The sequence below is a fragment of the Magallana gigas genome, chromosome 2 (genome assembly GCF_963853765.1).
Source record: "Magallana gigas chromosome 2, xbMagGiga1.1, whole genome shotgun sequence".
Classification (NCBI taxonomy): domain Eukaryota; kingdom Metazoa; phylum Mollusca; class Bivalvia; order Ostreida; family Ostreidae; genus Magallana; species Magallana gigas.
This window is the reverse complement of record NC_088854.1, coordinates 17,033,969-17,060,652: the sequence shown is the minus strand read 5'-3', so window position 1 is coordinate 17,060,652 and position 26,684 is coordinate 17,033,969. Positions and strand designations below refer to the sequence as shown.

Sequence of the window (26,684 nt, the reverse complement as noted above, 5' to 3'; positions counted from 1 at the left end):
AAAGCATTTATAATGGAAAAAATTGGTTGCTCTTTTTTTTTGTACGAATAAAATAGACAAAAGATTATAGTGAAGTTTGAGTCCTGTAGTGAGATCAAGATCTCTTGCTAGAGCTTGTAAGGAAGGTGTAGCTAGATGTGACTATACATTAAGTAGCTCTTTTCCTTGGATGTTAACTAAGCCCTGTCTTCAAGATTACCTTGATCATCTTTGACAAAAAGAGATGTCAACCCATGATCATAGTGTTAAGTCTGTCACCAACCTTTAAAATATCTTGATGCAAATGAATAATCGCAAAGACAGGATGTAAGATAACTGTATACACAATCTTATATGGCCCCCTTTGACTTTGAAGAGGAGGATGTACTCTTTAGAATGATGATAAGTTGCACAATATATATTACCTAACAGATGTATTTGATACCTGTTTGATAAAGTAACATCAAACTTTAGATTGGTCATTACAAGTAAATGATACATTATGATTTTCATGTCAAAAGGTCTAAGGTCACCATTTTAACAGTCAGACCAATACCTTGTTACATGCTGTACATTGAAAGTATACCCATAGTTCATAGATTACACAGAATAACAATGACATATCCTTATGACATCACCCCTATTGAAATTCAGTTCAGAAAATCAGCAAGTTTACTGGTATGCCTATTTTAAGTACCATTACTGCCTGCTTGAAAAATAACATGACATCCCATAATGACTGACAATGAACTCTATATATTGATTTTAACTGTGAAAGGTCACACCAGGTTTGGTTCAAACATATTTTACTGTACTAGTATACTACATTTTAGTTTATACATGTAATATAAAATGGGTTTGAAACCAAGTTCTAGCAACTTACTAGGTCCTCACCAAGTTTATAGCTACATGTACTTCCTTTTCAAAAATTGTTACGGAAATTTCTTGTGATATCTTTGTCTAAAATCATCTCTCATGTACAGGTTGGCCAATGCATGAATTTTAGGTCAAAAGGTGAAGGATTACTGACTACAGAAAAATAAATTAACAATTCGGTCTTATTAAACTTTGAGATGCCAGTGTCATGTAATATTCTGATACCACGAAGTATTGTATCTGGGTTCAAAATATTATGCAATATTCAATTTGCTTGATGGTGAATATCCATAACTAAATATCAAGGGGAAAATGGCATATACCGGTAAATACTTTCCTTCAAGCATATCAGTTGTAAATGATTAGAATGTAACCACATTATTAAATGTTTTGATGCTGATTTGCAGAGATACAGATGACACATGTATACAATATACATCTGTTCATGATTACAAATAAGCAGTTACATAATCTGCATCTTTTAATACAGTATATACCAGTTACTTCTTCTTCATGTTAAATTAATTAAGACAATATGGAGATGGTGACTATCTCAAAGGATCCCGCTTTAATAATGGACAATAAGATAAAAAGAATTTCAGAGAATTTTGCTTTGACCTTGACCTATATATGTAACTTAGAAATTTTCCAGCTGGCATAGAACTTCTAATTCAATCTCATTACCCCTTACATACAGGCATATTTGTTCAATCTGAGCAAGATTGAGCAAACAGGAAATAATCTACGGTCTAAAACTGATTATAAAGAGATCTGCTATAACCTTCACATTGACTTGGTTCAAGGTCACTGCAAGCCATTAACCAAAAAGCTTTGTTTAAGTAAATTACTAGCCAGAGAGCTAAATAAAGATTATATATATGATAAAAAGAATTTTTGTGTGATCCAATATGACATTGACACTTGACCTATAAACATCATTCAAGGTCACAACATATCCTTTGCTCAAAAACACCATGTGGGTGAAGTATGAGCCCGATTGGAACAAAGGGAGGGAAAGTATGCTCCGGATAAGGATTTTTCATATAAATCTGCATTGACCTTCACAATTGACCTTGAAAATTGGTTCAAGGTCACTACACACCCTTTACTCAAAAGCTCTGTTATTTGAAGTATGAGCCAAATAGGGCTAAGTGGAAAGTATATATGCTCTGAGAAAGGATTTTTGCTTCAACCAATATGGCCTTGACCCTTGACCTACAAACTTCATTCAGGTCACTGCTTATCCTTTGACCATAAACACTCTATAAGTGAAGTATGAGCCAGATTGGACTAAACAGAGAGAAGATATGCCCCAGACAAGGTTTTTATATATAATTCTGATATGACCTTAACCTTAGACCTACAAACATTGTTCAAGGTCACTGTACACCCTTTACCAAAACGCACTCTGTGGGAGACGGATGAGCCAGATTGGGCTAGGGAGAGAGAAAATAAATATGCTCTGGACAATCGATTTTGGAAGGACAGACGAACGGAAGGATGGATGGATGCACAAACAGACAGAATGATCACTTTATGGCTGGTGCAGAGCAGGGTCCTAATAAAAAATAATAATACTTCACTATTATTTGATTATTTATTGCATACTTTTGCTCTACTACTCTACTCTTCAAGACATTGTGTATAAAACTATCAAATTTCTCACTTATGAACAAAAAGGTACATGTACAAATGATTTCTCTTTGTGAAAAACAAAATGGCACCTTCAACCTTTCAATGAGATCTGGTGCCTTCCTGAATTGACAAAGCTCTGCATTCAAAAACTCATAACCTCTCACAGTAACAACGTATATGAAACAAGACAATATGCATAAAGAACATGATGAAAGTCAGATGGACATGTAATCAGATCATAACAATATATTCAATAACAAATAACATTGTTTTCAGTTTGCAAATATCATTACAGTCGTAAAAATATGTTCATCAAATTAATGGCAATTTCTAAGCTCTTCACTGGACATGCTGTGACCCCCCATCCCTAAGGTTATGTCACTGCACTGGACATGCTGTGACCCCCCATCCCTAAGGTTTGGTCACTGCTATCTGTTTGAGGTGGCCAGTCTGTGGGTCAGCCGCTGCTCCTGGAGGTGAATCATTTCCTGGTCGATGTTTTCGTGGGAGGGATGAAACAGCTGATGGATGGCCCTCTGAACAGCAGCCTCATATACAGGGTGGGAGGGGAGGACACTAGGATGGCTCTGTAGAGAAATCAACAAATATTGTTATATGAACATGGATATTGAAACGATATAAGGGATATCATTAATATTTAGGAAACATACACACCAAGATTTTCTAGCATAATTTTTGGGGTAAAGATCCAAAAAGTCTGTTTGCGTGCCTACTATTATTGATAAATGCTGGTAAATGTAATAAAATGTTTAGCAAGATCATTAGGCAGCCCAAAATGAATTTTGCTTTTAACACTTCAAAATAACAAACCTACAAGGGAGGGCAATAAATTTAAAACAAATTTTTTTCGAACAAATGATTTTCATTCATCTACATTAATACAAATACAGTGAGTATTCAAACTACATACAGTTTACCTCTTTTATAGTGATATGTGCTGATAAACCCATTGAGTATCTGATTTATAGTCCATAATGTGCTCTAAAGATTTCAAATTTCTACAGATTACAGTATTTAGTATAATCAAACTGGAAAATATCAAATCAAAATAGGGATTTGGTTTTTTTTCAAAACCCAATTTATCTTACACCTGGGTTACTTTAAACATAGAATTAACTTTTGGCAGCCTTAGAAGAGTTTTATGGTACCCATCCCTAAATCCAAGTTGGCAGCTATCAACTTGTAAGGATATTGTTATTTGCAAGGGATTTAAAGCAACTTATTTGATTGCTATTACAGACCAATGAACACTATGCAAAATGTGAATTGAAATGGCTATTTTTACAGGATCAACCCAAATGTCAAAAGGAAGAAAAACAACATTCCCCTTTTTTTGTGCTACCAAGTATTTGTGCATCCTGTGATGAAATCTCTTTGAGATTGTCATATTCCTTCAGTGTATGGGTAGCCCAATACTGGGGCAATAAAAAATAGAAGAAGGAAATTGTTTTTTAACATCAAATGAAAGTTACATACCTCTACACTACAAGGGCTACTGTAGGAAATCTATGGTTTATTCCCCAAAAATGGCAACCAAAGGACATAGCTTTTGTAAAGAGTGGATTCAAATATTTTAAGCGACTTACTTGTAAGGCATGAAACAGGTCAAACATGGAGACTGGTGGATTGGGGGGGACGGGTTGAGACAAGGCCAGCTGGTACACACCCTCCTCTTCCCCTAGTTCAGTAGTGTGCTTCAGGCAGGGTACATGTGACCCATTGCTAGTTATGGTTGTTGCTTCACTGTGGAATAAAAAATATATATATGAATTCAATTTTTATATTTCAGTTCACTCACATGAAAATTATTCATTTGGCAATAACAAAATCAAAAAGGAACACTATGCATTTATAAGAGTGTAATGCATGATTATCTGACCTTTCAGTTCTGCTGTCATGTTTGATGTACGATTGTCTTTGGTAAGGATTCTTGGTAGAGGACCCCATTGCAAATCTCATTTTCTTTTCACGAAGTTTGTATCCATTTCTTTGTGACAATATAAGGCTCAGCAAATTCTTTAAAACATTCTGCAAAAAGAATTAATACCTTGATGCTGATAAATAGGCTGTCACTAACTATATCAATACACTGTACTGGTCAATCTGATTAAAATCAGATCCTCAATTTGCTCCTTATTTTTTAGAATCGCTACTCAACAATTTTATTGTCGCTCATTTCGCTTACTTAACATACCTGTACTTAACAGCTGGTTGCTGACCGGAAGCTAAATTGTGTCTTATCCAAAAATAATATGTCTCACCTCAACGGTCTGCATGACCAGTTTGACAGCTGAGTCTGCCACCTCTTCCAGTCCCACCTCCCAGGCACACACCAGCATTCTCCCGTGGACCATCGTAATGTCCGGCAGTACCATGTCACGGGACGCAAACTCTGGAAATCACCACATGCTTATTGATACCTTTCTTTGACATTCAATAAATGAAAGTTTAATGTGATTTAATGCAAGAATTATTTATAACACCATAAATGAATTTCTTTTGTACTTGCAATTAAAAGAGCAATAAACACCAAAAATAAAATACAAAATTTATTTTTTGCATTTGCGTTCTTGCATTACAGAAAGTCACTCCCACACAATCTGCAATATTCAACATCAATATTCTGCAATCAACTACATTTGAAAACTTCTGAAGTTTTCATTTGACAAGCAGCTTGTCATATATGCTCAAGAGCACATTACCATTAAACCGGTATACTCAATAAGAACCTTATCAAGTACTGATTACCACAACCATACACTTTAAGCTTTCTCGTGCAAAGTTTGAAAGCCAGAATAAATACATATCGAACACAACTTACCTATAAAACCTTAAGCCCCGACCCTATCTCTTATTGGCGTTTCCACAAAAGAAAATAATTTTATTCTAATTCACCGAGTTCAACCGAAATAAATTATATTGACTATAACGTATAAATATTTCATGCACCACGGTAAATATTCATGTACGTACCTGCATCCTCAGCTCCTTTTAATGAGGCTAATGGGAATTTACTTAGTGGATTGGCTACTAGGAACCTCTGGAAAAAAAAGCAGAGTACAATGTACAAATGTACATCTTGGTGTAAACTTTTCGAGCATTCTTTGATGAAGTTGAATTCAGCTTATATCAGTTTTAAATTTGTGTACTGTAAATTCCTTATTTTATGCGAGTACTTAATTACGCGATTCAATGGTTTTCCATCAAATCGCGAGAACATAAAATTGCAAATGCCGAAATATTATCATAGTGTTTACATATGTCCGAAAATTAAAAGCGAGATTTTAAAATTCGCGAGACAGACTTCTTGCGATTTTACGCGAATATTCATTTCTCACGTTTAATAAGGAATTTACAGTATATAGTGTAATTAGGCTATTTTTAGTATAACTATTTTGGTCACTTTAAGAGAGTCCTGGCGGTGCAGTCACATTGCTGAAATTGTCCTACACATTGGCAAATTCCAGAGGTTAGTCTGGTAAACTGGTAGCCAGAAATACCGTAAATCTGCTTGGGCATTTGTTTTCTCCAGCCGTTAAGTTTTTTGTATATTTTGTAAGTTTCAAGGTACCTATATTTATTGGGTAGTGGCTTGCTATTATTTTCATTGAATCAGTGAATATGTCTATATGTTTTAGACTAGGTATTATTGTTTCGGTGAAGTAAGGGTTATATCTATAAGCTCGGTGTGTACCGGTATACAAGCTACTGTAAACCAACTTTTATTTGCGGCGACTTCGTGATTAACTGGGGATTAATTGGTTTGTGATGACTAATTTTCTTGACTAAGCCTTATCCAGACCCGTGTTGTTATAACAACCAAACAACAAGGACTGGTTTCACAGCAAGAAAAATTGAGACAACGAGGCTCTAGTGGACCTCACGAAAAAATTTTGCACACAATAAAAGTCCCTTTTTAGTACATGTATACAAATGTGCATCAGATCACATAAAAAAGTGAACTAATTGTATATGCAATGAAAACCTAAAATATCATTGCACATTGTTCGCATTACAGCAAACAGAGACTGAATACATGTACAAGCTCAACTCCCAAAATCAAAATAAACTTCTACATTTCAGGTGACACAATCAATTAGTTGTGTGAATTATACCCATTAAATATTGGTGATGGTTACTATGGGTAAATGAATGTATATATGATTCTCACCTGGGGTCCTTTGGATGCTTGTGATTTCCTCCTGAGTTTGTTCAGTTTAGACTTGACATGTTTAGCCAGTTCTCCTGGCTTTGAGTTCTTGGAGAGTTCGGATGACTTGCCAGTAATACTGTTTTCTCTGGGCACTGTTAAATGACAGTATGGTATAACATAGAAAGAATTGTCTGGGTTCTTAAATTTGTAACCCGGTAGATTTTACAGCTCATAGCAATAATAAGTCATTTTATGTACTAGTCAAATTCAAAATTTCAAATTCAAAATTAATCTGTGTTACACCTACTTTTATATGTATATATATTTTATGTGCAATCTAACTTTTTTGTCCCAGATTTTATTTGTAAAAATTGCATTTTTCTTGCAATCTTAGCAGTATCTCTGAACACCCTGAACTGCATAATAATGCAAATTATGCAATGTTCTTTGATAGTGGAGTAATGAGCAGTATTAATACATACCCAATGAAGAGCTAAGTGTCTGACATCTGGATATGATTGCCAAAAGGAATTCATTGTGTAGATTAACTGAAATCAAATTCAAAAGATAGTTGATTTGAACATATTTTATTGTATACATATATATAAGATACATATACAAATGGTTTGGACACAAGTTCTGACAACTTTCTAGGTCTTTACCATTAAATAGAAAAATTATACAAAACTTACAACTGTTATTGCATGATATAGAATTATTATTACAATAAATGAAAATAAGTGATAAATACGAAAATAAGAAACATGCACATAAACTATATTAAAAGATAGTTTAACATGTTTTAAAAAATCAAATCATTCAAATATGTTCATAGAAACTTTTATTTCTAAGTTGACTGAAATTTGGAAAATTGCAAAAGCTTTTACAGAGTGAAAACTATTACGCTCGTTTGTTAGATTCAGTATCTGGTATATGGTTATATCAATATAAGTGTATAGATATATACAAAACAGGTTTAAATTAAATCATTCTTTGGGTGGAAATGGTATCCATTTACCTGAACTTTCTGGTATAAGTTTTCTGGCTTCAATGTCAAATTCTTCCTTAGTAATCTAATAAAACAATAGATGCTTTACTTTCTTTTGTCTATAGATATAAGTATGTGTACTTAGAGTTAAACGAAATTGATGGAAAATTAGGGCTTGCTTTACAGTAATACCTTTTGTTTGAACCAAGATTTTAAGTTCTGTAAATACCTACAAAAAAAAGAGAACTTTTCTGATACTAGCAGACATACCTAATTGGTAGAACATGTATTTGTCCTTGCTTTGAAGTCAAATAGACGAATAAAATCAATACATGCATTGAAGAATATAATGTAGACTACCTCAGATAATGCTGATAAAGTAGTTAGCTTAAATTCATTCAAAGAAATCAATATGATATGTAGCTGATCAATTGATGATGGTAAAAGGTTCGTAAATTGGTCTAAAAGACTGAGTAACGTTTGAATTTTGTTAATAAAGAAAATTCCAACAATTTTGTTACACCTGTTTTAAATTATAGGTCATTACTAAAAGGAAGTGTTTAGAACCACATAGAGACCTCATATATTTCTAAGATTAAACTACCAGTAATATACTGGTATATTAATTATTGATAAATATTAATCTCTGTATAATGGTTTCTCTGCTTCATGTTCAAATGTGATACATAAAAATAGATAAGTAATCCTAAAAATTCAATACAAAAAGAAAAATTTGAGGTGGCCCAAATTTGAACCAAGGACTCCTTTAATTCTAATGAGGAGCTCGATTGATTTTGAAATTCAGACAAATACTGTATACAGGGAAATATTCACCCTGTTTTATTTTCGTCTCCCTTTCGCCCTCGATGTCAGTGGGCGAATTTAAGACTTGGCAAATGTCAAGGTCTTGAATTATCTCTCTTTAAACAAACCTATGTATGGGCGAATTCAAGACAGGGTGAAAGTAAAACCATTTGCAAGTGAAGAAGAACGAAAATAACACGGGGCAAAAATAACCCTATATACAGTATTCACAATCAATATGGCCTTATCTACCACAAATCTCACTCCTCAAACGCTTTCAACCCTCAAGACAACACAATCTAGGTTCTATACCCTAGGCAGGACATTCAAGTGTTATTCTATGGGCTTGCAAAAACCATAAATGTAACAGGAGTGGAAAAGTTAGTGACTGGACTTGAAATCAAACATAGTGCCACTGTTAAATTTGTCAGGAGCTCTACAACTGCAGTAAACATGTGGATATCCACAGTCAATATAGCCTCAATTACAACAGTAAAATTCTGCACTGTTTCCTTAATATAGTCATTTACATACTTTCCAAGCATTTTATTTACATAACTAAGATACATTTGTATATTGGGATAAAGTTAAGTGGTAACTAAAATTGGTTGATGGCAAAACAAAAATTCAGAGACAAAATATATACTTGATGTGAATCCTCTAACATAATCACTGTCGCTCAAACATAAAGGATGACAAATTAAACAGGTAAGAGAGCAGAATTGATAAATACATCACACTTTAGATTTAGCTTCAATTTCATAAATAAGCAATTCAACGTGGATAAATATTGAGAGTGTATGATGATAGCTATTATTAAAGGCAAATGGAAACGACTAAGAGTATTAATTGTCAACAAAACATGGAATGTTTACAACATTTCTTCTACTTGTTCCACTTCAAAAGCTATTTTCAAACTTATTGAACATTTGATTGCAACAATCTTTATTTGGCTGTGTATATGTTTAATCACATAAGATATTGAAATAAGTAAACATTACATACAGTTTCATTTTATCGCCTAAACAGTCCTGTAAATTTTTCTTTGCAACATTCAAGTCTATGGAAGCTGCCATTTTGAATGAGCATAAATGCAAGACTTCGAATAGACGGATATTTTAATTCCGGTTCAGATTCCCGGTTAAGCCTTTGGAAATTTTCTCTAATTCTAAAATCAGAATGATCTTCTTATTTCAAAATGTATTTTTTTTTTGGGTAAGTGTATAAAATTGAAACGAAAAAATTGCAACTTGGAAAAAATAACATTTTGCTTTTATTTTTTGCCCTGTCTTTTGTAAAAAAGTTCCGATCATTATTTTTTAGATGGTGAAATTTATATAAAACATTTACTCAATTAATTTTATTTCATAAAAAGAGATATATTCTGAACGGCAATGTCATTCACAAATACATGGATATTGTCAACCATGCACGAACAATGTCAGAGGATAATCTATTTTAATAATAAATAAGATAGCTAGCTTAAAATAATTAATGTATGACTATTGGAGATTAATAAGTGATCTTGATGAAGCAAAAGAAGCAAATTCTAAATGTTGAAAGAACTGCGTAGTTATTACAAAATTGTCTATTTTACAAATTTAAGCAGCTGTGGTAGCTTTTTATTTACATTTATTTTTCAGTAAATTCGTACAAACACATCCCTTTCACGACTTTCAATTCTACGCAATTTGATATCGTAAAAAAAGCATAACGAAAAAAACCCAAACAAACAAAATGAAAAAAAAAACCCACAAATCAAACAAACAAAAATCAAAAATAGTATACAATTAAATCAGTTGTGAACAGATAGATCGTGCAGAATAATATAAATGATGATAAAATTTGTGTTTTAAAATTTAATGATGAGTTACTTATAAGTGCATTACATAATATGACAATTCATCATGTTAAGTTTCTTGTGTAATAGGGTTTTTGTGGGGTTTTTTTTGTTTTTTTTTTTGGTTTTTTAAAATCATCATTATAACTATTATCTTTTAGGCAATGGTGAGTTTCTTAAAGAACATGATTAACTGCTAACAGATTACACGTTCATTTTTAATATAGAACAAAAAATTGTAAAATTTTCAGATTTATTACATGTTAAAAAAAATTATTTCATGTACATGATTGATATATTTTAAAAAATTATACAGTATATATAGTTATCCCCTTATTTTTGATAGTATTTAGGCAATCAAATCCATGATATTTTCAATCATTTCTGAAGTTATTCTTATCTTATATAAAGGCAATGGTTTCAGGGAATATATGCAAGTTTCACAACTTTTTGGATTTGAAAGCTTAAAAGATCTGTAAAATAAACCAAAAAAAACACATTCTAATTATTTTTTGTAAATTTTGTAAGGACTAACGTCCATTTCATCAAGTAATTCCGACATGTATGTATATACAAATAAAACAATTTTCGTAAAAAAACAAAAAGCATCAGCAGTTCAAGTGCTCGGGTTCGAAATCCCCTGGATTAACGTGGCGGCTGTTCTGTCAATTTTACTTACTCCTTATAAATATTGCATTTAAGCTCGATTTGGCTGCTCTGTTGGCTTAAGATATAATTTTGAGATTTAAAAATTCACTAATAATTGTTATACATTTTTTATTGGTATAACAGTCATATAATTTGACAAATTTCAATGTATATAAAATCTGTACACGTCACAGGATTTTTCAACTTTTGGTTCACACTTTACATTTTTACATTTCCGGTTTCTCATGGGGGTACGTGGCCTGTGAGAGCAGAACACACATTACCAAGATTAAATACCGACAATGGCACAAAGAAATGAACTTATCGATAAAGCGGAGGATATAGCAGACCAGGTATTGTATTTTATGCTATTGTTTACTCCATTTGTTTCTAAACCAACAAAAATAAACTGTAGAACATGTATACAGGTTATCATATGTGATGAAATTAACATCTGTAACTGATCCTTATGTCATATGTAACGGTGTTGATTTCGTATGAGTGACATGAAACAGGAACAGTGAAATTCAGTAAAGATTTTGTTTATCAAATATTATTCTGAGAAGGTAATATACATAGTGATACTAGTCTCAGTTAGGTAATGTGAAAACATCATAATTTGCTAAGTATAAGGCAATTACTGTGCAATTTAAACGAATTATGTACAGTAATATTAAAATCCACTGTAAAGTACTTATATCATAAACAAATTTTTAAAATAAGTAAACAACAAGACAGAAATCCAACAAATTGAAAATTACTCGCTTGACAAATATCAACAAAAGTATGAGCAGATTTATTTGCATATAAAGGTCAATTAATGAATAAATTAAAAACACCATTCTTCATGTTTCTCATAGGTTCTTCGAAAAAGCAAGCATGTTCTGCCACATGTAGCTAGATTCTGTCTGATCAGCACCTTTTTGGAAGATGGACTCCGAATGTGGAATCAGTGGGGGGAGCAGCGAGACTATATGAACCACACCTGGGGGTGTGGCTATTTCCTTGCCACCCTGTTTGTAATTGTCAATCTGATTGGTCAGTTAGGAGGCTGTGTGATGGTTCTTAGCAGATTTAAAGTTACCATTGCATGTGGAGTTTTGGTTGGAATCATAGTTTTACAAGTAAGTACGCTTAGCAATTTTAAAGACTCTTCAAATAGTCTTATCATGTACTTCAATATTCTTATCATGTACTTTAATATGGTTGAGCACTTTATCTAAAACAAATTCTTTTGTGTAAATTGAGTTAAAAAATTTGTATGTACAGGCTCATTATCAAACAAGGGAAATGTGAACAAACAGATGTTCAAATAATGAACTGAACAGATGCTGTTCAGTGTTGACAGCAAAAGTCATAAATATTTTTGACCTCAAGTCATACACACCATGATGGACATTATGGGAGTAATATTTCATATTTCTTCAACAGAATGTTGTACGAAATTGATGACGTGTACAATTTTAATTTTCAGACAGTTGCATACAGCATTTTATGGGATGTGAAGTTTCTCTTAAGGTAAAAGTCACTTGATTTATACTGTACAATGTTTTAAAGACATCCAACTTGAATCTACCAGGAATATCAAATTCAATGTTTTATGCTAACGTAAAATTTCTCTGCAAAATTCATCAAGATCTGTTCCCATAAAAAAAGGCTGCAAGAAGTTAGGGTAGTTATTCGTTAAGAAATGAATGAGAAGTACATGCAACATAGAGAATAATTTTGTAAAAATATGTTTTGTCTGTGAATATGACACTGCATTTAGTTTCTTTGTAAAATTTTAAATGATGGAGAACCCTAACTTTCGATGTAGAATCAATAAATTTTGTAGGGGACCAATTTTCATGGATGGTCAATTTATCCCAGGTTCATGAGGATGTAAAGTTTTTAAATTACTTGTAATTTATGAGTTACAAATTGATACTAAAAATTCGAAATTCGTTGATGATGTAAATTCATTGGTAAAAACCCCCACAAAATCATAGAAAATTGAGCAAGCAACCACAAATTCTAATGGGTCAACAGTTATTTAATGATATAACCAATATTGAATTATAGGTAGATATTGCATGAGCTATATAAGTTTCCACCTGTTATTCCAAAAATCTTTTGACTGTTATGCATAATACTGGTGTATAATTTCTATAATGATATTGTATGAATATCTTGATCTTAACACTAGACCTTTTCCACAGAAATTTGGCATTAGCTGGTGGCGTGTTGCTGCTTTTGGCAGAGGATAGAGCAGAAGGGAAGAGTTTATTTGCCGGACTTCCCTCCCTTGGAGAGAACAACCCCAAACAGTACATGCAGTTGAGCGGCCGAATTCTTCTGGTTTTGATGTTTCTGACCCTGCTTAGATTTGAAATGGACTTTTTCCAGATGGTCCAGAATTTGGTGGGCACAGCACTTATTATTCTTATCGCCATTGGATACAAAACAAAGTTATCAGCATTAGTACTTGTCGTTTGGTTATCCCTTCTCAATGTGTACTTCAACGCTTTCTGGAGTATCCCAGCATACAAGCCGATGAGAGATTTCCTGAAGTATGACTTTTTCCAGACCCTTTCTGTCATTGGTGGGTTGTTGCTTGTTGTAGCTTATGGACCCGGTGGTGTTAGTATGGATGAACACAAAAAGAAATGGTAGTCTAGATTTGTTAAATTTTAGGTATATATATTTTGAACTTGGAGTAGAAAATTGGCTCTACGGCAAATATTTTCCGTATGCATGTACGATTTCTATTGTTCAGAAGGAAGAAAGCTACCCATGTACACATGTATTACAACTGCATTGTATGTTTCATTGTTTGTAATGTGTTATTTATGTGGTTTGGTTTTGTTGAATGATACTTGATAATGCAGGTTGGGTATTGGTTAAATGAATTCATTATTAAAAAATTTCAATTAATTATTAGATATGTATCTTTAAGTTTTAATGTGTCAAAAATGAACTGAGGGGTATTTCTATCCATATGTATATATATATATATAGAAAACATATACAGTGTATATGTTTTTTGTTAGAGCATGTATATTTTATCAAATTATTTCTTGATTATCTTTTGACTTAAATTGTTGATATCTTATGATTTTACAATCTAAAAATATATATTTCTCAATTTCCCAATTGCTAGAGTTTTCGTATACCATGAAATATATGTTTAATTATTGAATAGTAGAGACTATACTAGTCATTAAAACTTGGGGAAAAACTAAGCTACAGTATAATAAAGAATTGCCAGTACATGTATCTAACTTGTATATAAAGGTTGTTATTGATTTTTCATATGTTTATCAGATATATAAATTGATTAGTAAACTGTTTAACAGAATTTATTGCCAAAGATGAGCAGGGATACAAGTAGTAGTTAATGGTGCTTATAGATGTTAAAATGCACTGAAAGTTTAAGAATCATTTTTTGTTTTTCACATTTTTAACAGTGAAATAAGAATGAAATGCACCAACATGCACAGTCATGAACATTTGTACAATTTCTGATTTTCTGCTGAGCAGTAGCATGACTGTGTGTAACATTATACTATTACTCGTGTAAATATAGAATTTAATTGTAATGCAGACATACAATACATGTATATGTATTTGTTTAAATGAACACATGACAGCTTTCTAGAATTTTAGAGACTTAAAGCCGGGAATAATCTGAATACCGAGATGCTTCGCGGTGGTTATAGATTCAAATCTTCAAAAAATGCAGTAACTAGTACAAGCAGTAAAACATGACTAAACATTCAAATGTGAAATTAGAAGTGATGACAAAATTGATTCCACACAAAAAGAAGCTCAAAAACAAATCTACTATGTTGATATTTATTATTTCCGCTGTCCAGAATTTTTGTCTTGCATGAGGACAGTATATGTGCATGTGTAGCATACTACATGTATATGCTACATGTATATTGAATGTGCTAATTATTGTATCTTCCATTAGCGATGACCCTCTTTTGTTAAGCTTTATCATTAGTAGATGCCCGTGAATATGGTAGAGAAGTATGCTAGTGTAAATGTTGTCTTGTTTTACATTGTCATAAACTGCCACAGAAAACATCAATAAAAACAAGTCTGTTTTACCCATTTTTTTCTGTTATTAGTTTAGCATTTATATATAAGAGTACTTGTAGATATTAAAGAGTTTTGTGTTTAATATCTTCCTAACCTGTTACAAGGCAAAAAAAATGTTTGCAATGAATTATCTTAGCATGACTTACCTGGTATGCAATCCCTTTGTTCACTTGAACAAACTTTCCTCATGGAATACGTGGACTTTATCTACCTAACAAGTTTAAAATGTTTGAATATGGACTGGTTAGCTCAGTAGAAGTGATTTTAGAAAACCCATAGCCTTGGTTTTGTTACCATAGTTAAACACAAGTCTCTATACTAATACATTGTACATGTATTTTTGTTCCATTTGCAAGCTGCTCGATAATGGCTGCAGACCTGAAGCTCTAAAGGAAATTCGGTCCGTCGGCCTGAATTTTATGTAAAGCTATATTATTGCAGCTAGCTCAACATGCAGTTGAGAAACAGGCGTAAGAATCACATTTTATTCAATGTTTCTGAATATGCGTTTGAAAGCCCTCTGTTATTGTTGGAATTGATGATCTGTAAACAAATCCACAGCTATACTGGAAAATATTCAACTCCATTGGCAGTGAAGATTCTGTATGATTCCATGATCATTGCCATTATGTGGGGTAACATTGTGATATCAGGAAAATCATGGTCTCATGGAAACAGTAATCAGTCATGGAGTATGATATATTTAAGAAGAATGTGTGGGAAATTTGATATGATGAAACAAAATCAATCTGTCAAGTCTGCATTAGAAAATTTATTTAAAAATCAGAATGTGTAAATAGGGCTTCAGGTTTTATGTGCAGAAAGGCCTTGTGCATGTATTGCCACTTGACAAATGAACATATTGGATACAGGCATACAATGTATATCTTTCTTTTAAAAAGAAACCTCATGTTTCAATCTGAGTTTCTAGCTTTCATTTAGGAAATTGAACATTTGTCCCAGTCATTTGAAATGAACTCTCTAAGAGTTTTCATCCACAATAATGCAGAAATAGCCAAATATACTAGCATTTCACAGTCCCTGTTTCATTTTCTTGATGTCAGAGAGTGCTAAGGTACGACATGTACATTTAGTTCTAATAAGGTTTGAAACAAATCTTAATGGAATAATTAATTTATGGACTACACTTTGTATCGATATCTTTACTGATAGTGAATTGATGATGAATTATAAGCATCACTCTTTCATAGTATATTTGCATACATGTACAACATTATTATTGCAAGGAACATATAACAAATCAAAATGCAATTTCATTCATGTGTATGCAATACATGTATTAGAATAAATGTCAAAATATTAACATGAAAAGGACATGTATAACATCAACTTCATAAATTAATATTAAAACAATCTTTACAAATTTCAAAAAAGTCACTGGAGTACAGTCTAACAAGTCTATGTAAATTACGTAGAGAACCGTTTTGGCAGTGGATTTACAATCATACTCTCAATACATTCAAACACGGTATGAGGATCTTGATCAGCGTTTACGTGTTGGCCTTCGGTATAGTAATCGGCAAGTTCTTCTACATAAGCAGAATATTCTGCTAGTCTTCGGCGGACTGCGTCCTCGCTGTCCTTGGGGTGCTTCTGAAGCCTCTCTTTGATTTCTTGAGTCCGTGGGGGGTTGTATAGCATGTGATATCGCTCGCCTGTGATTGGATCAGTGGCTCGTAATGTTAACCGCTCAATCACAGAATCATTTGGAACGTCCAAGAAGAAGATTCTGCAAAAATTGTGATGTTAGTGTAAATTTGTAAATAAACCCGAAAATTTTTCACTGAATGATTTATTTATGATTTCAAATAGAGCAGCCAAAATAGGCCTTAAAATAATGAAATGACAAGAGACTGATATAATGATAAAGATTTAGACATATGTCTGTAGAGGAGCCAGTATTACCTGTTGGGGACAAAGCCATCTTTAGCGAGGGCCTCCGCTTGTTCTCTGGTACGTGGGTAGCCATGGAGGACCCACCCTCTACTGACACAGTCCAACTGAGCCAGGCGCTCCCTCATAATGTCCAGGATAATGTTGTCAGGCACTGACCAGGAAAATAAATCAAAGGTTATTGCAAAACAAAGTTTGAGTTTATTGGTAGTCTGATAAATATTAAATGTATCAGTGCCATTAAGTTATCCCCCCTTCACCTTTTATTGAAGCCTAATGTATTACAGAGTTTGATGGGAAATTTTTTCACCAAAATGGAAATGAAATCCTGATTGTAAATGTATCTCTTAAACTATAGATAATTAAAATGCTTTTATAAAAAAAAGTGTTATTGTTTTCTTATTATTACAATATTGGAATGAATAAATTAAGAGGGGAGAATAATTAATTGCATATACAGAACAATAGCTTGATCAGGAATTATGGTATTTATATTGCCTATCACTGAGTCACTTCTAAATTGGAAATAGAGGAAAGAGCTGATTGGATATGTATAATTAAGATTTATATTTCATTTAAAGCTGCATGAGAGAAACACTTTCCAATGCAGGCCGGGTCATATGAGGCGCCGTTTTAATATTTTTGAGGTATTTTCTGATATCAAAAAATAAATATTTGATATCAATAATTCGAATTTTTGATATCAAAAAATAATTCTTGATATCAAAAATTAATTCTTGATATCAAAAAATCTATTTTGTGATATCAGAAAATCATTTTTTGATATCACAAATTCGAATTCTTGATATCAAAAAATGATTTTCTGATATCACAAAATAGATTTTTTGATATCAAGAATTAAAGTTAATTTTTTGATATCAAAAAATTGAATTCTTGATATCACAAAATCATTTTTTGATATCAAAAAATCGAATTCTTGATATCACAAAATCATTTTTTGATATCAAAAAATCATTTACATTTTCTGATATCACAAAATCTATTTTTTGATATCAGAAAATAAGACTTACATAAAATTACTATCAACTTAATGAATGCTCCCTGTAATGCAACTTTTGTAATTTGTAAGAAAATGTGTTTCAAGACTGTAGATGTCTCTTAAGAATGATAATGAATGCCTTATTTTAAACCTGGTTTCATTCTGGCAAGTTTTGCCACATATACAATGATCAACACTGCTTTCTTTGCGATTTGCTGTGAATATTGAAAAATGATGGCCTCGCATAATATAAAGAGTTATACAGGCGTCCAGTTAGCGCTTTTAATACATAAGACCAGAATTATCAAGAACACTTATTAAATTTTACATTAAAATAAATAAAAGACAACAAATATTTAAATGCAAATCTGGCTCTGTAGTTCGGCAATTTAATTTTGGGTCAAGGGAGTATTCATTAAATAGGTGAAATTTATTCGCCATTTTCTTTGAATTTCTGATATCAGAAAATATAATTCTTGATATCAAATAATCAGTTTCAATTTCTGATATCAAAAAATCATTTTCTGATATCAAAAAATCGAATTTCTGATATCAGAAAATGATTTTTTGATATCAGAAAATCGATTTTTTGATATCAGAAAATGGATCGTATTTTCTGATATCAAGAATTCGAATTTCTGATATCAAAAAATCATTTCCTGATATCAGAAATTCGAATTCTTGATATCAAAAAATCATTTTCTGATATCAGAAAATACCTCAAAAATATTAAAACGGCGCCCCATAGGGTCAAGCAAGGAAAATGTAATAGATTTAATTATAGAAAAAGCTGAAAGAGAGTTTAAAGATTCAAAGGTTTTCAAATAAAATAATACACAAGTTTTAAATTAACACTCTGTTCACAAGAAGAAGATGACAAACAAAATAAACAAAGTTCACTCCCTTTAAACACAATCACTGCGGGTAAATAAAATGCTAGGGAAACTCTAGAGTCTAAATCTACCTTACAACTGCAATTGAATATGTGGGTTTGCAGATTTTTGCATGTTTATAAATACATATACATATATGTACATTTATACTGTTAGAATATGTGCAATTAATCTCTAAATATGATTAATTTGATTATAAATATAATTGTGAATTAAACTTGCATGCATTTTAATAAATTTATACATTATTTGGCATTTCTTTTCTAATCTCTTCTAATAAAATAATTAATTCTAAAATAGTGTCTAATATTTTTGATTTCAACTAAACATGTTGACCAAGGCATTTTTTTTTTGCCTTTGGTTTAATGGTCTTTTCTTTCTAAAAAATTGTCAGAACATGTGATTCTCATGCACAATTGTTACAATCTTTTGTGAGGTTTAAGACTGTAGAATACAATATTTTGTATATAAAATGTATGTTCTCTGAAACAGTCCGCTAGGTTAGAGGGGTTACTGAGTATAGAGTTACTGATGTTGATGTCATCTAAGAAAGCGGAACTCACTCAGGAGTTGCCTTGTCTAATTACTTACATTTAACCACCTGTTCATTTCCAAACACGCCTTTGAAAAACACATTTGTGCATAGTAATAAAAAAAAAATGTGAGAATATAAGGTTCATGAATTAACTGATGGAATAAATGATATGGTTGGGAGCATGAAATTCTTCAGACAACAGAGTATCGATCTACAACACTGTTACAAAATTTGACTTATAAGCTATATTTATAGCAATCTCAATTTGCTATCATCGAATATTCTACATGAATATCAGTATTTATTACTGTACATTGGGGTATTCACTATTGAAGGTTTTAGATTAAACATCAAACATTAACACTTTTAGTCAAGTCAACACAGAACATGTATTACTAAAGTCAGGAGATAACAGTATTATAATATGATATGTACATGGGTATACCTACAAAGCTAGATATCATGCTGAACAACATTTAGCTATACACAACATTTGGATCCATATGGGCTACATGGGATGGCATTAAATTCATGTAAATAAAAACATGATTAATACAGAGGTATGTTTATGCCTAACTGATTCAGAAACCTTACCCATCATAGATTTCTCAATGTAAGCCTTGGCAGCTTGTCCTGCCTTTGTTTCATCAGCGATGGATTGTTTTACTAACGAACCAGAGGAGACTGTAACAAAGTAAAACAACGCATTGAAAATCAGTTTACAAGTATATAGTCTGTGATTTTTCTAAGGTTGCTGAAGGTTTCGACCAATCAATAAACTGATTAGAACTGGATCATGTAGATTTCAGTCCTGTCAGTTTCTATAGAGCTATGTAAATAAAATCAATTTCAGTAAGAAATAGGGGGAATCATATTTAGTGGGTGTAAATATATATTTGAATATATAAAAACTTTAAAATTATTATTGCTGTCTTGATTTTTCAAAACTGGGAGCAATTGCGTTTACGCAGTTTTTAATGCAACTGAAGGTTGCTTGTATTCATGACGAAAAACCTTCACAAACGTTCACTGTTTCCAGTAATCTGTACACTTTTGGGAAAATCTTGCACATTCATTCTTCTACAATAATACACAGTATATAAATATGGACTCCATACCGTTGACAATGTTGTACTTGTTAGCCAGAAGAGCGGCCTGTACACCTTTCCCTGAGCCTGTGGGTCCCAGAAGTACAATCCTGGGGGTATGGGGAGCATTGGACCTGGGCTGGCCACACAGATAGGAGTACACTATGGAAAAGGATGAAAATGTGAAATAAAAAATCTACTGGGATAGTCAACAATACATCTTATAAAATACTGACTAAAATTCTTCTCAATTTTGTTTATTAATATTACCTTGTGAGAAAACATCTGCCTTTGGCTGATCAGCATTGACCTTCTTGATGACCTTTCTATAGCACTCTTCAATTTCGTCAATATGTCTGTGGTATTCAATCAGTTTGTTGACCATGTCTTCCTCCGTGTAACCTGGAGTCTCCTCCAGACGCGTCTGGATCTCAGCATTTGGAGGCCAGTCAAAAGTTGTGTGGTAAATGTCTGAAAAGAATGTGGATTTTACAGTCTAAAATCATACTGTTTTTATATTCCATCAATTTGCATCAATTACCCAAAAAATTTCTGTGCATGTACATTCACTTCCACTTTGTTTACAAGCACCCAAGTTGCATGAATTAAGTCCAATTAGTCAAATATTAAACTGTGTATACTATAGGTGTATGCTCTTAAGCCATTATCTGCTGTAAAATTATGAAAAGACTCTGACATAAGGAAAAGATGTTTTTCAAATTTTAAGTGCAATGCATATGCATTGATCCAATATGTGAAAAGAATAGCTTCTAATTGATACTCACCTCCAGTTTTCGGATCCACCCTTCTTCCTTGTGCCCTTTCAATAAGAACTGTGTCTGGTGCATCAAGTATAACTAGAAACAAAATATGTTTTCATTAATACCAATAATATATGCATTTACAGTTCTCATATAATCATACCAGATTGACATTTGACAAAATTTTCAGCAGATATTTAAATATTGGTAATTCAAACTTGATTTGATCATTGCAAAAACATTCTCCCTACCACAATGTTTTGGGTGGATTCCCACTGACTGTAATGCAAGTGCTTGTTCTCTGGTCTGGGGGAACCCCTCCAACACATATCCTTTTTTAACACAGTCCATCAACTTCAGTCTCTCTGTCAAGATTTGCACCCATATTTCTGTTGGCACAGTCTGCAATACACACCATACATGTCTAGGTGAACATATCAGAAATTTATATCCATATAAACAATACTGTGAATAAATCATATTTTCGGAATCTGTACAATTAAATAATAAAATCTTATACATTGTATTGATTTTTCTTATATAGATAATTAAAACATGAAATTTATGTACAGGCCTGTATATGTACGGAATTTATACTATATATAAGCACATATTATAGAAAAGAATTTTTGTGCAATTTCTATGAAAATGCGTGCATGTATTACGTATACAAAACTATTGAAGTATCTATTTCTACAGTACCTCTTTTTTCTTGATTAGGTCCATGACTTTCATCTTGATGTCAGTCTCTGACTCCTGAATAAGGTTCTCTGTGGTCAGGTGGGCAGTGCGCAGCTTGTTGGCACACAGTTTACTGATGCTCTTCTTCCCTGAGGCCGGGGGTCCCAGGATAATAACCTGCGGTACTGGAGAGAAAAAGCATCCAATGTACTTTTAAATCATTTGCAGAAACACAATTCAATACTTATATTATAGCACATCATCCATACAGCTGCATGAATGTAGCAGTGACAATTTATCAGGGAGTTTTCTCCTGCTTTATATAATTAGCATCTTCTCCACCCTATACTTGTACATGAACCTGACTTCCATTGTTATATGTTTATTGACAAATATAGCATTCCACTAAATGGAATTAATTTAAAAGCACATATGCAAATACATTTGTGTTTGTTATTGAAATATACAGTACTTACCATCGTCATTTTCTTTTTTCAGCTGTTCCACAAGAAATGCCAAAGGGTCGCTTGGTTTGCTTACAATTAATTGCTCCATCAACCTCTATAAATCAATCATACTTTGAGTTTTAATAAACGTGTACATGTTCAACATTTGTGTAAAAGTTTAAGTCACTTTTCATTATTATATGATTAAATACACTGCTTTCAAGAAGGCAGTGCATATACAAGTATACATGTAATGATTAGTCACTTTATTATTATATACATACTTATATGAAGCTATAGTGAAAAACTGCACCAAAATTATATTACATTAATTTTAAGATTTATGATGTATATATATAATACATACAATATATACTGTAAAACAAAACAATAGATGGACTATTTGCATTTAGCTCATAACATTTGTACACAATAAATACTGGTACGATGATTTGTGTGACATAATAAAACACTTACAACACGTTAGGTGCGTGGTCGGTGCTTGTTTGATTTGTGTGCACGTCGTTTTTACAGATTTTAGTTGTGACAGAGAATGTGACCTACAGACCTTGTACATATCGAAAATTCCATGTTCCTCGGCGTATGTACTGAATTCCGGGGGAATTAGAAGCGGCCTTTTAGTTTGGTCCATTTTTCAATGCAACGGTTCCTTCTTCAAGTTCTTGGTGTTGACAGCGTTGCTATGCCAGTGAATACCGAACCCGATTGAATTATTTTTCTGTTCGCACTAATACATTTACAGTTCTTTTCCTAGTAATATTATTGAATATAATAGAATGGCAAATAATGTATACGCCAGTAAACTACTAAGCATTTATTGCTAATTGGTTTACTAACGTGTGAGCTAACATCAGAGACATAAATAACAGTATCTCTGGCTAACACAATTTGTTCATCAATGTGTGACAATTTTGAATGCATCAGGCCAAGTAGTAGTAGATAATTTCAACTTGCAGTTGCAAAAATTACTTTATGTTTCAAAATAACGGGTTTTAAACCTTTAACAATGTTGGACATTTTTCTTAATGATGGGTTGGTATCTCCCGTAAGATTTACGTCATATGTCAGTTGTAGTTCTGTGCGGAAAGTATTATACTCGAATTTAAATTGCCGATTACACAGTATTTACGCTTTTATAAAATTTTTATACCATGATTGTTTGCTGATTCTCTAATAAATAATTTTTGGGTCGTTTTTTTTAGGGGGCTTGTTGTTGCGTTAAGCCCCTCCTCCTTCCTCCAACACAAAACAAACACGTTTTAAATTATACAGCGATGTACAATACAATAATTAATCATCGGTAACAGTAAAATAACCACACTTATAAATTAAAAAATGCGTCCAAGCTTCGGGATGTATTAAATAATTGATCTCTGTGGGTGATCAATATACCCCCCCCCCCCCACACACTATTTGGGTTTGAAAAAAAGCCACTGCGCCCTAATCCAGTCCTTGGCTTTTGTTTGCAATTCCTTTTATTTTGCCTATACCATTACATTCTTGTGAAACGCAAATCTTTTGATTTTCGTTTGTACTTCCATTCATTCATTGAGATTGAGGTTTTTATAGTTTTACTTTTCAAAAAAAATTTAAAACATTTTCGTCAAATTTTGTAAAGGACTATATATGATAAGGGCCTAAAATGGCCCCCAAAAATGAACATCATCATTTTCCTATCATTCTTTGTTTTCTTAGTACAGATATGTATGTGATGTGTTTACATAATATTCATTTTGGTTCAAGTGCCCACAATTTAGAAATATGACATTGTAAAGACAACCTTTTCCCGCCATTTTGGCATTTTTAGCGTAAAACAGCTTGTTTTCAAGCAGTTTTTCCTTCCGAAAACATAGAGCGCATTCTTGAACAAATAAAATATTTTAATCAGAGATGTATCTAGCCAAGACTAATAAGTGACAAAAATATTTTCCTTGTTCAAGCATGCGCTCTATATTTCCCATTCGTAAATAGATAAGAAAAATGTCAATTTTTGGCTGATTTTGATTGAATTATAGAAATGGCGTCATTTCTGACGTCATATACTACCAGTGAGTGCAAATAAATCAAATAAAAAGATGAAAAATATTTTTTATATCAACTCTTCTAAAAAATTAGTTAACATTTTATTGTACCCGAAACACTTCAAATCAAAGTACTGAAAGTACTGTTAGACGGTGGCGTCGTTTGAAAGTGGCATATTACATGTAACAATGAGTGATGTATGATAATTATTTTTGTAGAAAACCGCGGCCAGTATCGCATTCATGTACTAATACTTAACGCTTACTCGCACAACTAGTCGTGAGTTTCCTACATGGATAACTCTGTGGAAATCGTAGCTGTGATCTCACTCTACACTTTACAAATGCTGTGTCTCTTGGTCGTCATCTTTTGGGAAAGACCCAAAGATTTATCACAGTAGTCTTTGTCGTATAGAAGTTTGTATCTATATTTTGTATCAATATGTTTGTATATATATCAGTTGACATTAAAACCCCGTTTGAATGGTTGCCACCACATATTGAATGAATAAATCAAATCCAAAGCGATTTCATCACAGTACGCCCAAATATTTGATTGTTTGAAGAAGGGGAATTTTGGTTTTTTCCTTTTTGACCTTTGGGTTGACCCCGCAAATGGGAACAACTTTTGAAAAGTGTGGATTGGACTATTGTGCTTTAAATATATTGTGGATTTCTCAAAGTAACGAGAACAAATAAAGCTTTGGTATGATAAAATACTTATTTTTACTAACTATTTGGGCATACATATAGTATGTTAATTGTCCCTCTCGACAGCATTTTCCCTCATTTTTTTCACGGGGAAAAAGTTGCAGTGTTGTGGATCATCACATTTGCTTTTTTTCCCCTCATAGTCAGTTAATACATTAAGGTGTAAAGAAAATGGAATGGGTTTACAAGAACCTGTCTGATAAAACTGGTATTGCTTTTGGAGTGCACGTCATCATGAAACAGAAGAGTAAATCAATATTTTATCTTCGACTTTAGGGGATTATTTCCATTTGCTCACAACGAAAGTGAATGAAAATTTTAAAAAATATCATACAGCATTCGGTCGCGGCAGTTTCATTAATCAACGTTTTAAACATTTGTTCTATTGTATTTAGCTAGAGATTTATTCAAACCATTTGAATGAATTCGGGAAAGTCACATGTATATTTTATCGCTTCTCAGTACACTTTAACACGCATAAATTACTTGCTACATTAAACTTTTCTAGTCAACTTACAACAAATATTGATTAATTATACAAAATAAGTTTTTAAAAACAACAAACAAACAAAATTCAAGCTGAACGCACGTTTTTCTGACCGTACAGCTGTGTATATAAAGAAGATGGGGAGGGGGGGGGGGGTAAGATGGCGCAACTGCCCTTTTGGTTTAGTTGTAAAATACAATTTCAAATTTAGCATTTTTTCAATTAAATATATTTGATATGTTATTATACAAGTTTACAAAATGGTAATTTCTAACTATATTCAGTTTGAAATATTTCAAAAAGATAAGAAAAAAATAATAAATTTTTAAGTTTTGGTGGTATCGAACCCAAGTTCTATAAAGTTTCCTAATGGCTGGTGCTCTAACCACTGAGCCATTTCATTCACAACAAAGTGCGTTGTTTAAATGCTATTTGAGACAATGACCACGAATTTTCGGACTTGTATTATATTTCTAAAACTTTCAATTGTTGAGCTACAAAATGACATTTTTGAACTGTAGTGGGTCATCTCTCCACATTTTTGTTGAGTCCAATCGGTTTATTAAATTTCATTAAACCACATTTAGACTGTAAAAAAAAAAATATTGAGCTCAGACCCACTCTATGAAAGAAAATGAATTGAAGTTAATCTGATCTATCTAATCAGTCCTCATATGGTCATTTTACACGCCTTATTCGCCGGGTTCGCAAATCCCGGCAATATTTTCGGAAAGCTTTATTTCTGTAGCTCAGCAGAATTCTACAGTCATCTATGAAGCACATTTTTTTGCCTTCATGTTTCATTATTTATCGCAAATATAGCATGAATGTATACGCTACGGCCGATGTAGCATTGTGTTAAGTGATGACACTTTCTAACCGGTGTGTATTTCAATTGCGAGTCGCAACAAACTGGCGCATTTATATAGGCCGCCTATTTGTAAATGCATGTTGACAAAATGATGCTAACACTTGGAAACAAATGTCGAAGAAAGTTCATAATAGAGTTGTACTCGCGAATTAAGAATCATTTGAGAACAAACGGGGCGATGTTTACGTACATATGTAAATAATGTTATCTGTTAGTGAAAAAATG

The 26,684-nt window shown here is 32.5% G+C and overlaps 3 protein-coding genes across 5 annotated transcripts; 1 reads left to right on the top strand and 2 right to left on the bottom strand.

Annotated features, from left to right (window-relative positions):
• Positions 1-2,438: 2,438 nt before the first annotated feature.
• LOC105347817 (transcriptional adapter 1) lies at positions 2,439-9,550 on the bottom strand. Of its 2 annotated transcripts, XM_066075295.1 has the most exons (11): positions 9,462-9,550; positions 7,845-7,881; positions 7,683-7,737; positions 7,147-7,212; positions 6,683-6,816; positions 5,485-5,551; positions 4,773-4,903; positions 4,391-4,539; positions 4,098-4,254; positions 2,907-3,077; positions 2,439-2,862 (listed from the first exon to the last, which is right to left on the bottom strand). In XM_066075295.1, the coding sequence occupies exons 1-10, from the start codon at positions 9,530-9,532 to the stop codon at positions 2,919-2,921; spliced, it is 1,026 nt and encodes a 341-aa protein (XP_065931367.1). In that variant the 5' UTR covers positions 9,533-9,550; the 3' UTR covers positions 2,439-2,862; positions 2,907-2,918. The 2 variants fall into 2 exon arrangements, with proteins under 2 accessions (XP_065931367.1, XP_011455352.3); XM_011457050.4 differs by having other exon boundaries at positions 2,439-3,077.
• A 1,542-nt stretch (positions 9,551-11,092) lies between these two features.
• Positions 11,093-15,038, top strand: LOC105347818 (surfeit locus protein 4). Its single transcript, XM_011457051.4, has 4 exons — positions 11,093-11,297; positions 11,805-12,068; positions 12,419-12,462; positions 13,143-15,038. Exons 1-4 carry the CDS (start codon positions 11,247-11,249, stop codon positions 13,594-13,596), a joined length of 813 nt encoding a protein of 270 aa, XP_011455353.1. The 5' UTR covers positions 11,093-11,246; the 3' UTR covers positions 13,597-15,038.
• A 1,188-nt stretch (positions 15,039-16,226) lies between these two features.
• On the bottom strand, positions 16,227-23,077 carry LOC105347819 (adenylate kinase 8). 2 transcript variants are annotated; one of them, XM_066075290.1, is made up of 11 exons: positions 22,917-23,077; positions 22,379-22,463; positions 21,924-22,087; positions 21,473-21,623; positions 21,246-21,317; positions 20,731-20,931; positions 20,491-20,622; positions 19,967-20,056; positions 19,429-19,458; positions 16,957-17,098; positions 16,227-16,780 (listed from the first exon to the last, which is right to left on the bottom strand). In XM_066075290.1, the coding sequence occupies exons 1-11, from the start codon at positions 22,998-23,000 to the stop codon at positions 16,459-16,461; spliced, it is 1,473 nt and encodes a 490-aa protein (XP_065931362.1). In that variant the 5' UTR covers positions 23,001-23,077; the 3' UTR covers positions 16,227-16,458. The 2 variants fall into 2 exon arrangements, with proteins under 2 accessions (XP_065931362.1, XP_065931363.1); XM_066075291.1 differs by lacking the exon at positions 19,429-19,458.
• Between the last annotated feature and the right edge of the window lie 3,607 nt (positions 23,078-26,684).

Excerpts from the sequence above, each read along its gene's own strand:
- LOC105347817 (XM_011457050.4), bottom strand. The coding sequence starts at position 9,532 with ATGGCAGCTTCCATAGACTTGAATGTTGCAAAGAAAAATTTACAGGAC. Across the intron at positions 7,213-7,682 it reads ACTTATACCAGAAAGTTCAG|TTAATCTACACAATGAATTC; the intron begins GTAAATGGATAC and ends ATTTGATTTCAG. Across the intron at positions 5,552-6,682 it reads AAGCATCCAAAGGACCCCAG|AGGTTCCTAGTAGCCAATCC; the intron begins GTGAGAATCATA and ends TTTTTTTTCCAG.
- LOC105347819 (XM_066075290.1), bottom strand. The coding sequence starts at position 23,000 with ATGGACCAAACTAAAAGGCCGCTTCTAATTCCCCCGGAATTCAGTACA. Across the intron at positions 19,459-19,966 it reads CATTGAGAAATCTATGATGG|GCGTGTTTGGAAATGAACAG; the intron begins GTAAGGTTTCTG and ends TGTTTTTCAAAG. Across the intron at positions 16,781-16,956 it reads GATGGCTTTGTCCCCAACAG|AATCTTCTTCTTGGACGTTC; the intron begins GTAATACTGGCT and ends CAATTTTTGCAG.
- LOC105347818 (XM_011457051.4), top strand. The coding sequence starts at position 11,247 with ATGGCACAAAGAAATGAACTTATCGATAAAGCGGAGGATATAGCAGAC. Across the intron at positions 11,298-11,804 it reads CGGAGGATATAGCAGACCAG|GTTCTTCGAAAAAGCAAGCA; the intron begins GTATTGTATTTT and ends TGTTTCTCATAG. Across the intron at positions 12,069-12,418 it reads TTGGAATCATAGTTTTACAA|ACAGTTGCATACAGCATTTT; the intron begins GTAAGTACGCTT and ends TTTAATTTTCAG.